Source organism: Enoplosus armatus, chromosome 13 (genome assembly GCF_043641665.1).
Source record: "Enoplosus armatus isolate fEnoArm2 chromosome 13, fEnoArm2.hap1, whole genome shotgun sequence".
Classification (NCBI taxonomy): domain Eukaryota; kingdom Metazoa; phylum Chordata; class Actinopteri; order Centrarchiformes; family Enoplosidae; genus Enoplosus; species Enoplosus armatus.
Genome location: NC_092192.1, coordinates 14166398 through 14181147, shown reverse-complemented (window position 1 = coordinate 14181147; position 14750 = coordinate 14166398). Strand labels below are relative to the sequence as shown.

Sequence of the window (14750 nt, the reverse complement as noted above, 5' to 3'; positions counted from 1 at the left end):
AATATGTTGAAAACTAAACAACAGATGGAAACTCTTTTACCCTCTAATAGTGAGAGCAACATAACAACCATGTCTTTCTGCAGGTCTAGAAGCTCCTTCAGAAGACCGATCTGGCTGGAGTCCTGTGACCATAAAAAGATGCACAAGATCTTACAGTAATGACAGCCGATATTCATATAATTTTAAAACATAAGGGGTTTACATAGATTTATAGAGATGCAATAGTCATTGGTGAAGCGGAAAACACAAGTCAAAAGTGTCAACAGTTATCACACAAAATTATCTCAACATATAGTAACAACATATAGTTGTTATGATATGAGGCGTACATTCAAGATACTTTGTGCTGCATACACTCACATTCACAACAAAGAGGGTGCTGCAAAAATAAGTTAAATAACCTCATGCTGAGAGAATATGTAAAAATGGTTTAGGAAATCTTGAATGCCTCCTCCAGCTTTACATAAATTCTGGTTTCAACACATTTGTTAATTAGTTATTTCTTCTTCTTATTAATATATCTATATTTTCGGATATGAAACGTAAAAACAAGTTAAATGCCATCTAAATAGAGATTACATGAGAATTAGATTTAATAGCTGAAACTTTTGTGACACAAACGGACATCTTGGGACATCAATAAAGGTTACATCTGCAACACTGTTGTCGCCGCCTGTTTCCACGGAAACATCTACAGGTTTTCATTGAAAACAAACACTACACCACCTGCTAATTCATTATTCAATTCATTACTCCTTCATCCAGAGAAACAGGAACTCAGCCAATATAGTCTTCGGTTGGAAATACTTTTTGATGCCAATGGCATGATCTTATTTTCTTCACATGGTTTGTGTTTGGACATACATTGTCTCATCCTATATATGCCATGGATTGCTACGAATTGTAACAGAACTTCAGTTGGAAGATGAATTGAATTCCATGAAACACATGTTCAAATATATATACTATACAAATAATACTAATGTTAAACTATGTTATAGTATATACTAATGTTATATTAATGCTTAAATAGTGTTAAAAACCAAAGCAACACAGAAGCCACAAAACAACACAACACAAATAAAAAGCAAATTCCTTCAGGTTAATTGTTAGTGAAAGAAAATGGCAACAGAATCGTAACCCCTGTTATATGTGTGCACACAAAGTGGATGTCACATTAAAATGTATATTTCAACACCAAATAATCTCATATTAAAGTGTATACTCCAACAGTGGAGGTTAAAAGTCGGTCCCACTCTCAGGAAGTTTTGTAGTCACCTGCTTCTTTGTTATGAATTAACTGATTCAGCAAAAATGATGCTTGTTGTTAATTATATCGTTGTTGGTTTTAAAATTCCTGGTGCTGTACATGTACTGGTAATGGCCTAACAAGGTAAAACGCTTTGTAGTAAGGAGAATATTGCTGTGCCTGGAAATTCATATTCTGTATGTCTGTGGCCTAATGTGGTACAGCATGCATAAGTAGGCGTGCCTCAAGATTTTACTCAAGGGTTTAGAAAAAGATGCTATGACCTGATAAAAACGTACTTTGCGACCTTGTGATCATATCTTCATCCGAGTATTCTCTTAGGATCTGTTTGTGTGTGTTTTCTTTATGATTTCTCCATTTTGATTTGACATTTGTATTAGAATTATACAGTAACTTGGTATGCTGTGGGATTTTACTACAGTAATGTGTAACTGCAGAGTGGGGAAACATTTAGGTCTCACAGAATACATTCTTTTCTTATTTCTGTCTAATTTATGAGACGCAAGTTGATGTTCACCTGCTTTTTAAAAATGCAAAACTTTCTACTCTTTGAATAGCCATCAAAACTGATGAATTCTGGCTAAAAGGTCAACTAAGTAATTGGTGGCTATATTGAATTTATCATTATTTCTTTTAAATAACTACTTTCAGGGAGAAAAATAAATTCCAAAATGCATGTGAAAAGGTCATACATGTGGTTTAATGACCTGACCTGAAAGCTTTGTCTTGGTTGCATGACATGGGTTGAGGTTGTTGTGACTTCACAATGACTCAATTTGCTTTTTCAAACTCACCTTCTATCTTGTGCTTGGTTTTGATATTGAGCTCAAGCAACAACAAAAAAATACTTCTATTTACTGTGGAAGATTTAAAACGTTTAAATTAAAATAAATCAATCAGAGAAATAAAGTGAAATACACTCCACATTGTAATATGTATTTCCTTTTCATGTATGCATTTGTCACAATTAAATGCAAAACATATGCTAAAAGGAACATTATTTAGCTTTGTGTCTTTAATAACTAAATAAATAGGTTTTCAAAAAAGAAAAAGCTCCCTTGCATCTCCTCATGAAAACTAAGGACAGCGGTTTGCATTTAGTATTGGCAGGTTGAAGCTGCCCTCTGCTGGACAACACTGAAATGCAATACACCTTCTGACTTTGTTTTCTGTGTTGTAATTTGAGTTTAGTGTGGCATGGAAAAGTCACGTCACAAAGAAAAACAACTCATTCAGTTGTTAAAGACAAAAGCTACTAATCTGTTTTTAATTTAATCACGACACATTAATGCAAACATAAAAAGGAAATACAAATAACAATGCGTATTGTATTTACCTTTGTTCTTTATTTTATTTGTATTAATTTAGCCATTTTAGATCTTCCATAATATTCAAACCCCTAATTAAGACATTGAAAATCAAGTATTCTTATTACATCTTTAAAAGCAGGTGGCTATAAAACAAACTGATAAGGGAAACCAACATTGAATAAATTACAAACTAGTAAACACAATATCACATCAATAGATAAATAAAATGGATACATACTTTACCCTGCATTGACCATGTGGAAGACAGTTTAAATAATAAATGAATTATTCAGTTGTTAAACAATTAAAAACATTCAAATACTCAAATATTTTCTTTTGTTTGACAGTAAAACAATGTTTGGGCTAGTATAAATTTACACACTAAACAACACATCACATCTTTTACATACTGTACTATGATTAGTTTACTTTTTGGAATTACACATTTAAAATATTCCCTGTTCACTGGTTTACCATAGTATTTCAAATACAACGAGCGAAACAGAACAGCTGATACTTTGAGAATATCAGGTCGAGAAGGAAAGCGCACGGGAGAGTAATTTTTTGTTAGGTGCATCATATATGTTTACAGTATGCTGAGCTGGGAATGAAGAATGGCTTGGCTCTGAACTTGAATGTATGATTAAAGGGTTATGCATGCAAAACACTGTGCTAATAATAAAGGTGTGCCATTGGCCTCAGTCATCCACAGAGGATGACTGCAGCACTGTATAGAGGGGAAAAGCCATGTGAGTTCCCTCAAAGTATTTCACCTTTCATTTGTAGCAATAAAGCTGCACCATATAATCTGAAATCAATGTGATTCCACACTTTCTTTCGGTCAGGTTGGTTTGTTAATTAGTTGATTGACCTTTAAGTTCATTTTATCCTTTTTTTACAGAAGACATTTTGACTTCAAGTGTCCGAAAAAGCCATGACAGCCTGACAGTGAGCCAGCATGCACAATACCAGGACCCTGAAACCAAAGCAGCTATATGGAATTCAGCCATCATTCACTTGATTATTTACACCTTCCTACTGTGACACGTCAAAATGTCTTCGGTGAAAAAGGCGTCAATTCAGAATTAATGTGAATGTGAAGAACCACTTTGAAAACAGCCCATACTGGAGGTACAAATAAATGGTTGAAATACTTCAAGAAATCCAAAGTGACTTCTCTCTCTAAATGTAATGTTCAGGCATATTGAATGCAGTGTGTACTGGCCACCTATTAAACAAAACTTTGCAAGCATGTTCACTATTAGGCCTGTGACAACATGCACATGTAAGGAGCCATTATATGGTTTATACTGTTTTATGTATATATACCCAGTAGAGGTAAACTCGAGTGAACATCCACAGACATTCCTGAAGGCTTGGCAATGATGGGGTGATTTACTGAACTTCCACTAACATAATGCACAATAAGTGCTATGTTAACCCTCACTTCTGATACTCATGATAACTACAGATAGCCAAAATGAAACAAAAAATGAGCACCAGTGCACAAGTGGGGTAACATTTGGCACTAAAGAGCATCGTGCCTTTCATGGTTTCATTAATTTAATGGATTTCATGGTCACTGAAAATAAAATATGTCATGAGATCAAAGTTGTATAACAGATTATTGACTATTCTGTCAATATTGATCTTATAAGTGTAGATTTGAGGCCAGGGAGCTCAGTCCAGATATGCCATTGCAGAAAGGCAACACTGAGTTTGTGTTTCCTTAATTTTGCTATGTTTACAGCAAATAAATATTTTTCATTTGTATATTTGATTAATTAAATTGTTTGTGCGTACCTGTGCCAGCTTCATCATCATGTGGGCAAAGACATGAAGGAACCCGACAATAGCATCCCACAGCCTGCTGTGGGCCAGGGACTGCTGGTTGCCTGTGCATGGGCCCTGAAGAGGGAAACTGTGTGTTACACTCATAATCAACAAACAACCAGCTAGTGTAAATGCCTGATTCGTTAAAATTTTACCTGAATATATTCAGTTAGACTGTTGAAAATCTGTTTTGCCACTGTCATAGCTTTGGAGAAATTCTTTTTGCCTGGGTCATCAATGACGTCCTTGCCCGAGTAATACCAGTAGAAATCACTGATAGACTCCTTGAAAAAAAAAGAGAGGTAAGTAGAGTATTTTACTTGTATACTATATACAAAGTACTTACACTGTCCCGATCATCTGACTTTCTTGATTATCTGAGCTACAAAAAAAAAAGCCTTCGATGACCCACGATTGAAGGCAAAACTGTATAGCAAAGTTGGAACATCCAACCAACCAGCTACACAATAGCACATCCTGTTACATATGTGTTTTTTGTGACAATATAATCCCCAGTGTGGCCTTTCAAACTTTTATTTTGAACCATTTTTAGGATAAACTAAAAGATGCACCTGGAGTCGGAGGAGGTAATCTACGGTGCAGATGATGACGTTGATGGTAGTTGTGCTGCCTGTCTGTGTCCGTAAGTAGTTCTGAAAGTCTGAAGCAAAATAGAGATAATTTTGAATGGTAGTAACGTTTGACAATGATAACTTTAATGAAATGTATAACTTGGTTTGGAAACATGAGTCATTCTCACCATTATTGTGACCCTCACAAAGCAGCTGCAAAAAACGGAAGAGGTCACAGGTGAACTCATCATCTGACATCACTTTCTCATCTGAAAAAAAAAATGAAATGAAGGAAAGCGTTAATTTACGTCCTAAAATCAAGTTGTGCTCAGACTAAATACTTTGGTAAAAAGTCTTACTGGTGATTACTGAGTATAAGCAGTGTAAATAAAATTATTTTCTCAACTTACCATCATCTCTCAATGGATTTAAGTCACAGACACTTTAATAACCGCCTCTTTTACAATTAACTAAAAAACTAAAAGTAAATTATATAAATAATATTAATAGAAGAAATACAAATGCCTATGGTCCGACAATGGTCTGACAAAAAAATCAAATGCCAAGCAACGTCCAGAAGGCATCAGCAGCACATGCATACAGTTAACGTAAAAACAAGTTGCAGTGAAAAATGAACACAGAAACATATCAGACAAACAGTCACATTAACAACACGTATAAAGTAAGCAGACAATAATAACGCACTGTTGTACAGATAGAAAGACAGCATTAAAGTTAAAACATTGCAGTACTCAGGGGTGAACTGGTCACATTACTTGATTTCTGTGTTGCCTTTTTTAAAATCCCAGTCCACCACTGGCCATAATGAACACACACACAGACACACAGACAGAGAATCATGCAGCACACACCAACTTTGCACTAATGCAGCGGAGATAAATGTGAGAGAGGTTGGGGCATTGTCCATCAAAATGTTGAAAGGAATCCAGCGCATGATGAAGTACATCAGAGAAAAGGAGAGCACATTCTTTAGGCGCATAAAAATTACAGGAGAGTTGAGCTAATGACTTACAACAGACTTGCACTTGGAGGTGCCGTGTAACTGTTTAATCCTTAAAATGAATTATCAGTTAACTATAAGCAAGTCAAAGAGTTGGTATACTCGAATCTAGTAGAATATTCTTTTAAATGTTTGTGTTTAAATAGTGTTAAAAATAATATTCGGATAGATTTGTGATGCACATTTGTTTTTAAGATTGACTGCAGTTACAACAATGTTTGATGCCATGTTTCAAGATAAGAACAGCTTCCCTATAAATTATATGACAAAATGTCAAGAAGTTATTAAAGTTGTGAAACTATTCGTAACAAATATTTTTCATGAAGGTTTCAACCACAGTTTTAGCAGTTTTCCACGAGCAGAAAAGACCAGATTCCATTCATTGCCTTTTGAAATGAACAGAAAATGTGAGGAGGGACACGAGCTATGAACATGAAAGATGGACAGAGGCATCCAATCCTCTCTTGGTAGAATGTCAGTGTTAGAAAAAGAAGTGATGGAGCGAGAGGGACAGGGGCGAGAAAGAGGAATAAGAGAGCAGAGAGGCAGATGGACAGAAACATGATTTACCCCGATCTAGGTTCAAGTCTGAGGACCATGAAAGGAGGGACAAGGGAGAGGTGGCAGTGATCGTGGGGAAGGGAGAGAGGATCAGTGTGTTGACAACAGTAGAGGACTAAGAGATGAGGAGGGGGAGATTAACAACATTCCATGGCAAATTCATTCAAGTAGAAATTCAAATGAACCTCCAGAATTAGATGACAAAAGTTGGTAAAATAGTAGGTGAAGCCCAATCAACAAGTCAAACTACTAGACATACTCAGGAAAAAACTTACAAATCCTTAAATCAAATCCTTTAACAAGTGTTAATAATATTTAATGTTAGGAAACTAATCATTCAATTAAATTAAAGTCTGTACACTAAATGATAGATGGAAAACATTTAGAAGAAGATGCATTAATAGATGCTCAGAACGTCTTAAATGATGAGGCACTAACAACAATATCACTTGACCAGCCATTTCTTGATTTGGGTTTTTAATTTTGACCACTCTTATTATGGTCTTACCATATTGTAAAATCTGATACTGGATAAATCAGAGTTGTCTGCTCTGTAATTATCCCTCCAAATGTATATGATGTTGCTCAAAAATATGAAATACCCAATGTTTTTGGCACAGGTTGTGTCTGATCTACAATGCTGAACCTTTGGGATTTCTTGGACATGTACACTCCTCAAGTCAAGTGAAGACACCAAGATCTCTCGCACATGTAACACCTATTTTCAACCATATCAAATAAGCAAGATTTTGACAATGAATAACAGTATAATTTGTTACTCACTTATTTTTGAGTTATTGAATTGAATAATTTCTATAGACCTTTCAGATCTGCTTTGAATGTGTTTACTTTGTTGTTGAGGCATACGGGGGACAGCAAAGCAGTCGACAGTATATGCATTTCATTCCTCATTCAGACAAAATGTGTGCCATCTTCACTTGTATCCCATAGTTGGCGATTGTGTACATTATTGTGTAATGAGATGGGTGAGGTAAGTGTATTCAACAATGTAATCTGTGCCTGCAAACGATGCAGATAATCTGTTACATGATAATAGCTGCGGTGTGATGTTTTGCCTGCCGGAGTGTGGAGACTTACTAGTGCCCTCCTCTGAAACCATGCCCAGCCCCTCTGCCTTGTTCTGCCTCTCAAATGCATTTAGATCCAGGACACTGCAGAGAACATAAACCCATTTTTAGATGTGCACTCTCCACTCTTCAAATGAATATGCCGAAGTTACTTTACAATTCAAAAGTTGAAAACTGACCAGCAAGTCTGCATCAGTGCCTGGACACTCAAAAAGAAGCCTACATCCTTCTTATCCTTCAAGTACTCCAGCATTTTCTAACAAAAAAGAGGGGGCAATCCATAAAAACTGCTCCTTTAAAGGTATTTTCAAATTCAAAATGACAAAATCTAAAGGGCTTGTTTTGAGAACACATACCCGTTGAACCTCACTGTTTCCGCCGTTAAGGATAGAGATACCCAGCTTGAGGGTTGTGGTCACCATTGGGCCAGTCTCACCTACATGAAAAATGACAAGTCATAAAGGGGGGCAAACTGAATCCCAGTGCAGGCAGGTTTCCAGACAAAAAAGTGTTGACCAAAGATAGGTAGCAAAACTACCTTTGCAGGCACTGATCATTTGCAGGACCATCTCTGCAGCACCACGATTATGAAGTCTGGACTGCTGGTACAGGAGCCTTTGTTTCTCCATTTCTTTTTCCTGGGGTAGACACAAACATTATGAGCATTTGGCGCTGTTATATATAACACAGAGAATTTAAATAGGTGAGTGAGAGTGGATTTTTTTTTGATGAAACATTCAGTGGCACCAGGATTGGGTTGCACCAGCTATACATAAATCCATTACTTAGTTTGATTGTAAAGTCCCATAAATGTCTTAGTGACTACTAGCTAGATTCAAGCTAGTGATTAAAACCTAAAAAATGTCTTAGCTAGTAAAGTAAATCAGTTGCTAGGGAACATCTAGCACTGTCCAACCAAGAGCAATGAAAATGAACTATGTAAACAGGAAGTCTGTTTTAATTTAGTCATGCATAAAACTTAGTAAACACTTACATTAGAACTATGCTAAGTTTGAACTTACGAACAGCTGGTGCAACCGGTTCCAGGTGTTTAATTGTTTAAATGCAAAAAAAGTTGTCCATTCCATTCATATTCTCAATTTCAATTCACATTCACTCTCCTTTCACTCAAGTCCCTAACTTTTCACTTTATTACTGTCTAATCAACTTACCATTTCTTTTCAAATGGTCCATAACTGCAGCATTACACATCTATACATAAAGTGATCTATTAGAGAAAGTATCTATTACCGACTAATAAAATCAATGTTACATCTTGTGTTTCCCCTTTGTTTTATATCAAAGTATTCTGCCACTTATGGGCTGTTACTGTCCATTTAAAGTACCTGTCTGACTCTTGCACACATTCTGTCATCGCACTTTATTAGTCATGGATTTGTTACACTACTTCTTCACGTTTGCTGACTGGAGCAAGCGTTAGACTACAGAAAATAGCCCCGTTGGCTAAGCATTTTGGCCATATAGCTTACCAAAGTGTCTTTATTGCAGCAGCACTGCACACTTTGGACGAGAGCTGTAATCCCTCTGTATCGGAGACATTTCTTTGGCATTTCATAGTAATGTGCCTTTGCTTTAAGAAATGGTTTGAACCACTTCTTAAAGCAAAACATTGCTCTGGCTCTAAACGGCCTTTAATTGCTACTTGTGCTGATGCACAATTCTATATTTATAGTACTGAGCCAACTGGGAATGAAATGCCATTTATAGAAAGAAAATGGCAATCAAATGAATATCTCTGAATCCAGAGGACAAATTGACATTCCTCTGGTCAGCCACATCACAAATCAACTTGTAGCATCCCACATCCTGACCCTAAAACAACCCCCAACCCTCCACCCCCTTCATCCCTCCCTCCCACCCTCCCTTCCCACACCCAACCCCCCTCCCACCCACCCACATATGCCTGACCATGATCTACCCACTATGTGTTGGGCAGTTGGACCTCAAACTTACACTGCAGTCCCTGACTATCTAATGAAACCTGATTATGAACTATGCACTATATGATGTGAATTAATTGACTTTTAAAACTATGACTATGTGTATGAATTCATAGCTTTTAACGCTGCATGTTCTATACTGGCTTTCACTGTAGTCTGTCAGTACGCTATGTGAGTGGGGGAAGGGAACATTGATCAGTAGCATTCAGTTAATAAAGACTGGTGTTATGAGGGTGAGAGGGATTACATGGAGCAATGGGGAAAGAGACAGAGAGAAAGACAAACGAGACAGCTATATAAACTAGGGGGAATGACATTTATTGTCAAGTCAAGAGTTTGTGTTAAATCACATTCATAATTTTCAGAAGAGATTTGAATTAGATTCCTTAAATATCTCAAGGCTCAAGTCTTTTAGCATGTCTAACTCCCCAGTTTGATATAAGCTCTCACACGTTTTGAAGGCATTTTTGAATTTATAAATATTTTTTAGTAGTTTTAAGTGGCAATATGTGTTGACAAAGCACAGAAATAGTTTATGGTCAAACAAACAAAAACCTCATTGAAGTTCTTTAATAGTTCAGCTCCAGTTGCTTCTAACAGTGAAGTCAGCACTGTGTGTATAAATGAGTACAGTGTGTGAGACTCATAAACTTGACATAAGGAATGTAGTACAGGCCTGCACAGTGGCAGCTGGTGTTGCCTTTTAAAGTATAAAAAGCCCTGCCAGTCCACTCCAATTCTATTACAGTAAAACTAGAGGAATGGACTGTGTGGTGTAACAGGAGAACCTTTGAGCTACATTTCTCTTACACATTGCTTGATATTCATAACTTTATCCAAAGTGGTTTACATTGTCCATCAAGCTGAGTTGATTACTTATTTTAATAGGTGAATTTATATTAGTGTGATGACTGTTATTTTAATTATTGTTGATGTTAAATTACATTAAATTAATTTAATCTAATTAGACCCAATCCAGATTCAAGGCACAAAAAAAGTGTAAACAGGACTAATAGGTCCTTTTAAACAGAAATGCTACATTCAAATAATGGAATTCTCGTTAAAATTGGAGTACAAGAACTTTTTGTCTCAAGTTGTAGTGGGGTTTGAAAGAATTAGGGTACATATTGTAACTGATACAGTAAAAAAGCATCTGGATTGGAGCTTTGTGTTGCTAAATCAAGCAACTCACAATGAATGAAGCCCAACATACAAACAGAAGAGACAGTGCACAGACAGAACAGACAGAACAGATAGAGGTAATGAGACAAAACAAAGACACAGAGAGAGAGATGTGGTTGTGAAGTAATGTGCCGATGATGAGGTCACTCAATGCGTTGAGAGCTACCGCTCCACTGTGTTCCTGGTCCCTAGCCCCTGGCCGCCCATTACCAGTTCTGACTGTCGCACCTCAAAGGACATCTCATCCTCAGCATTTTCCAACATTTCCTCTCCACCTTCTTCTTCCTCACCAATATGACAACTCTAAATAGATAGAGAGGAAAAGAAAAAAATATGAGCATTTCAAAGTACATTATGCACATATCAAACCTCAGCTCATAGCCAAAACCCTTTGCAATGACTCACCTTTGCCATAATGTCGGCATATGCCATATAAAGATGATCTGTGTCAAGTTTACTGAAATGGGGACAAGAGAAGACAATTGATGAACTAGGAATAACATGTCATCCTGTGTTTATACCACATTTCTGAATTTTAGTGTTGTTATATCAGCGAGGACCTATCTAACCTCTTTTCTGTTAGAGCAGTACGACTGAAATGCAGAATAAGCTGGTGGAGGGGATCTGGCTTTGTTTCTTTCTCCTCCTCTTCATCTCCTTCCTCTTGCTCCATTGCTTTCTGGGATGCACAGGGAGAGGAAGGGTGAGTAACGGCACAGAAAAAAACAATTCCAGAGGAAAACAGATGTGAGACGACACTCACAGATAAGTCGTCTATCATCCTGTCTTCAAATGAGTAACCCTCAGTGTGAAGCCAGTTGCGTTTGTATCCCTCAAGGAACATGTTTGAAGCTCTGTGCCTGCAATGCAAAACAAAACAAAAGACAACTTGTATTTGCATTTTCATACGTCTGCCGTAGTTATTCTGTGAACACCCCATACTGTACAGCTTTCTCACCTTGGAATGTTGTACAGTGGTGTCATCCTAAAGCAAGCGACCACCGCCCTGCGTCTCTGCTTGGACAACAGTTTGTGCCACACCATCTTCTTGGATTTAAACGGGTGCTCCGTCTATACCAGACAAGGTAGACATTGGCTAATATATGTAATTCAAATAATATACACGTAATCTCACAATCTTGTTTTTTTTCATCTCTGTCAGTGAGCGCATACTGTGTGCTAGAGAAACAGAATGCGTCTACTGCAGTTAATGTGGTTGAGAATGGCCACTCACCACTTCAAGGTGGTAGAGGACAGCAGAAACCTCCTGCACTCTCTTGACAACTTTCACTGGAGCGTCAGCATCTTCAGCCTTCCCTGCCATCTCTTTGTACAGTGCCATCTGCCAGCGCATGGATGGATTGTCCACCTTTCCACAACACAGGGACACAGAGCTTTCTGAAATGTATTTTGACTGATAATCTATTATCGCAATTCCGATTCCTTGGAAGTACAACACTATCGGACCAACAGTCCAGAAATTATACCTTTCCCTGAAGATGAAGGTTGTTCTGCAGGAACTCTCTTACTTCTTCATCTGTGTCTCTCTGTAAAGTAAAAAGTTTTATCATCCATTGCCCTCCTAAGAATGGTTTGGGAGATAAAACCAGAATAAAGTTCATCCAAAGTTAGAAGAAAAAACTACCAAAGAGTATCGGATCTTGGCCAAGTTGATTAGCTCCTGATCGGCGGGGGAGCACATGTTGAGGCCTATGGGGAGCATCTTTTTCAAGGCAGCCACAATAAGTGAAGTCTGCACAGAGTAACGATCCCCTCGTCTCTTCTTCTTAGTACGTTCGGTATCTGAGCCTCCACCCTGAGGAAAGGGACAACAAAACGAAAAAAGCATTCACAGTATCTCATAAAATGCCAGAGGTATGACACCACAGTTAACACTGCTTTGTATCAAACACATTACAGCTTTGATTCAATGCCAGGCAGTCACTTTCATGGATATAAGCTCTCATTACTAATCAAAAAATTTTTCGACTGCAATACCCCGAGAGCAAAAATACAACTGATTCTATATATATGCTACCTTTGGACATATACACAAGTAAATATAAACATTAAATGAGTTTGTCAACGCAGTCAGCATTCATTAAAATTCATGACAAACCTTTGTGATTGTTTTAATGCTATTGAACTATTGAAGTTCATCCTACCTTTTGTCGTGACTGAGCACTACACAGTGCTGCAAGCTGTTTATTATGCAATAACTGTAGGTCTCTCCGTGTTGAAATACCCAGCTACATTCACTGGGGATTCTTAATAGACATGTTACTGTCAACAATGTCTAAATAAAAAGTAAGTGCCCACATGTGTCTATTTCCTGTAATTCCCCAAATACAAAAATCATTGTTTCTCTGAGCTCAGACTGGTAAGTAGAGGGTATAGTGAAAATGTGAGGGCAAAGTGGGGATATAGCTGGCTTTGGGAAAGGGAGGCTGAAAGGAATGGGTCTTATAAGAAAGTAAATCCGTGAAATTGCATTTACAAAACATGCAGCAGAAAACTGATTTCATTCAAGTGACAACACATTCAGCATTCCATGAACAGGATAAATAGCTAAAACAAGCTCATGTGTTTTTTTGTAATAGTGATTTAATTTTGTAACAACAGCAGCCCTTGATGAAATATTAAAATATTAGATGAAGTTACAGAACAAAACTCTTGACATTAGAGTTAGACCTATTAGTGGCAGGCTGTTAAAATCACACACCTACTGTAAAGCCAACTGTCTATGGGATATGTCCCTGTGCTCGACTCTGAACTCTGTGAGAGTTCAGTCCTTCTGTTATCTGCTCTTTCTGGAGTCCTCCAAGATGTGCAAATGTATGTAGGAGCTTACAATATTTTAGCATTTTGTAATATGAATGTTTAGTCTATTAAATGCATGCTCTATGAACAGGGTTTTCCCATTTGAGCCATAGAAGTGTAGATAACAGTAGATCACACAGTAACTGTCCCCTTACACAAAATAGTAGGGTGCAAAGTTACTGGACAAATTGAGAAAGTGAAACAAATAAATCTAACTTGGGGGCGACTGTAGTGATAAGTGATATTGATACTACTCATTAACTCAGATATTACACATATTGCTGCTAGAAAGTACTATTAGTACCTTAGTACAGTTATTATGGTGTTGTTTACCAGGGCTCAAGTGTGTAAACTCTTAGCTTGTCTTGGGAAAACAAATTACATACAAAACAGATTTTACAGGTAGGTCTGTTCATTAATGGGCTGAAATGGGAAAACAAACAGAAGAGGCCGGTTACAGGCTTTCTAACAGCAATCTTTCCATCATAGGTGTTTGTTGGGGTGTCATTGTCAGACGTGTACAAATAAGTCAACCCCAGAGGCCCTACACCCCCTTATCCAAGTTAAATAACAAACACTACCAGTGCCAGAAGTACTAACTCAGTGCATCAACCACTGCTTCTGCTTCAATGTGCCAGATGAAAATGTGTTATGGAAGACTAGTTTAGAGGAGACAGGGTGCAAAGCATTTCGGGGTATAATTTAGATAATAAGAGTGAATTAATGTATTGGTTAGGTTCATGGTCATTTTGAGCACATTCTAAAGGGGGAACCCAACAAATGTTTTAAGAAGTCTGCTTCAGTGATGTTAAGCATCAAGTCATGTGTTAGTTTGGATACTATGGAGTGTAAAGGAAACTAAACCATGATGTACCATGGCATTTCCAGGGAGGAGAGAAGAAAGAGCACAGAGAAGACTAACATCATCCCCTAGTGGCAACAAGCTGCATTACAGAAGCTACAGGTCAACCATCCTTCAACGAAAAAGAAACAAACGACATACTAGAAGACTCCAACTCAACTATGATCAAAAAAGAGCAAACTCAGTGACAGGATGATGGCACTGTGCTCTCACTGCCACCTTGGGCTCGGTGTAAAGCCCAGTGCCATGAGCCCAACTCTACAGCTGAGT

General features: G+C 37.5%; 1 protein-coding gene across 1 annotated transcript in view; it reads right to left on the bottom strand.

The window, feature by feature from the left end:
* LOC139294769 (ryanodine receptor 1-like) overlaps positions 1 to 14750 on the bottom strand; it is a 48722-nt gene that overhangs the window by 5621 nt on the left and 28351 nt on the right. The window contains exons 75-91 of the mRNA XM_070916684.1: positions 12444 to 12614; positions 12286 to 12345; positions 12033 to 12167; positions 11757 to 11869; positions 11562 to 11658; positions 11368 to 11477; positions 11204 to 11255; positions 11027 to 11101; positions 8194 to 8293; positions 8012 to 8091; positions 7835 to 7911; positions 7648 to 7739; positions 5174 to 5254; positions 4986 to 5074; positions 4569 to 4697; positions 4384 to 4488; positions 41 to 122 (exon numbers count right to left, since the gene is read on the bottom strand). Coding sequence (XP_070772785.1) covers positions 41 to 122; positions 4384 to 4488; positions 4569 to 4697; positions 4986 to 5074; positions 5174 to 5254; positions 7648 to 7739; positions 7835 to 7911; positions 8012 to 8091; positions 8194 to 8293; positions 11027 to 11101; positions 11204 to 11255; positions 11368 to 11477; positions 11562 to 11658; positions 11757 to 11869; positions 12033 to 12167; positions 12286 to 12345; positions 12444 to 12614 — 1648 coding nt within the window. The remainder of the gene's footprint in view (positions 1 to 40; positions 123 to 4383; positions 4489 to 4568; positions 4698 to 4985; positions 5075 to 5173; positions 5255 to 7647; positions 7740 to 7834; positions 7912 to 8011; positions 8092 to 8193; positions 8294 to 11026; positions 11102 to 11203; positions 11256 to 11367; positions 11478 to 11561; positions 11659 to 11756; positions 11870 to 12032; positions 12168 to 12285; positions 12346 to 12443; positions 12615 to 14750) is intronic.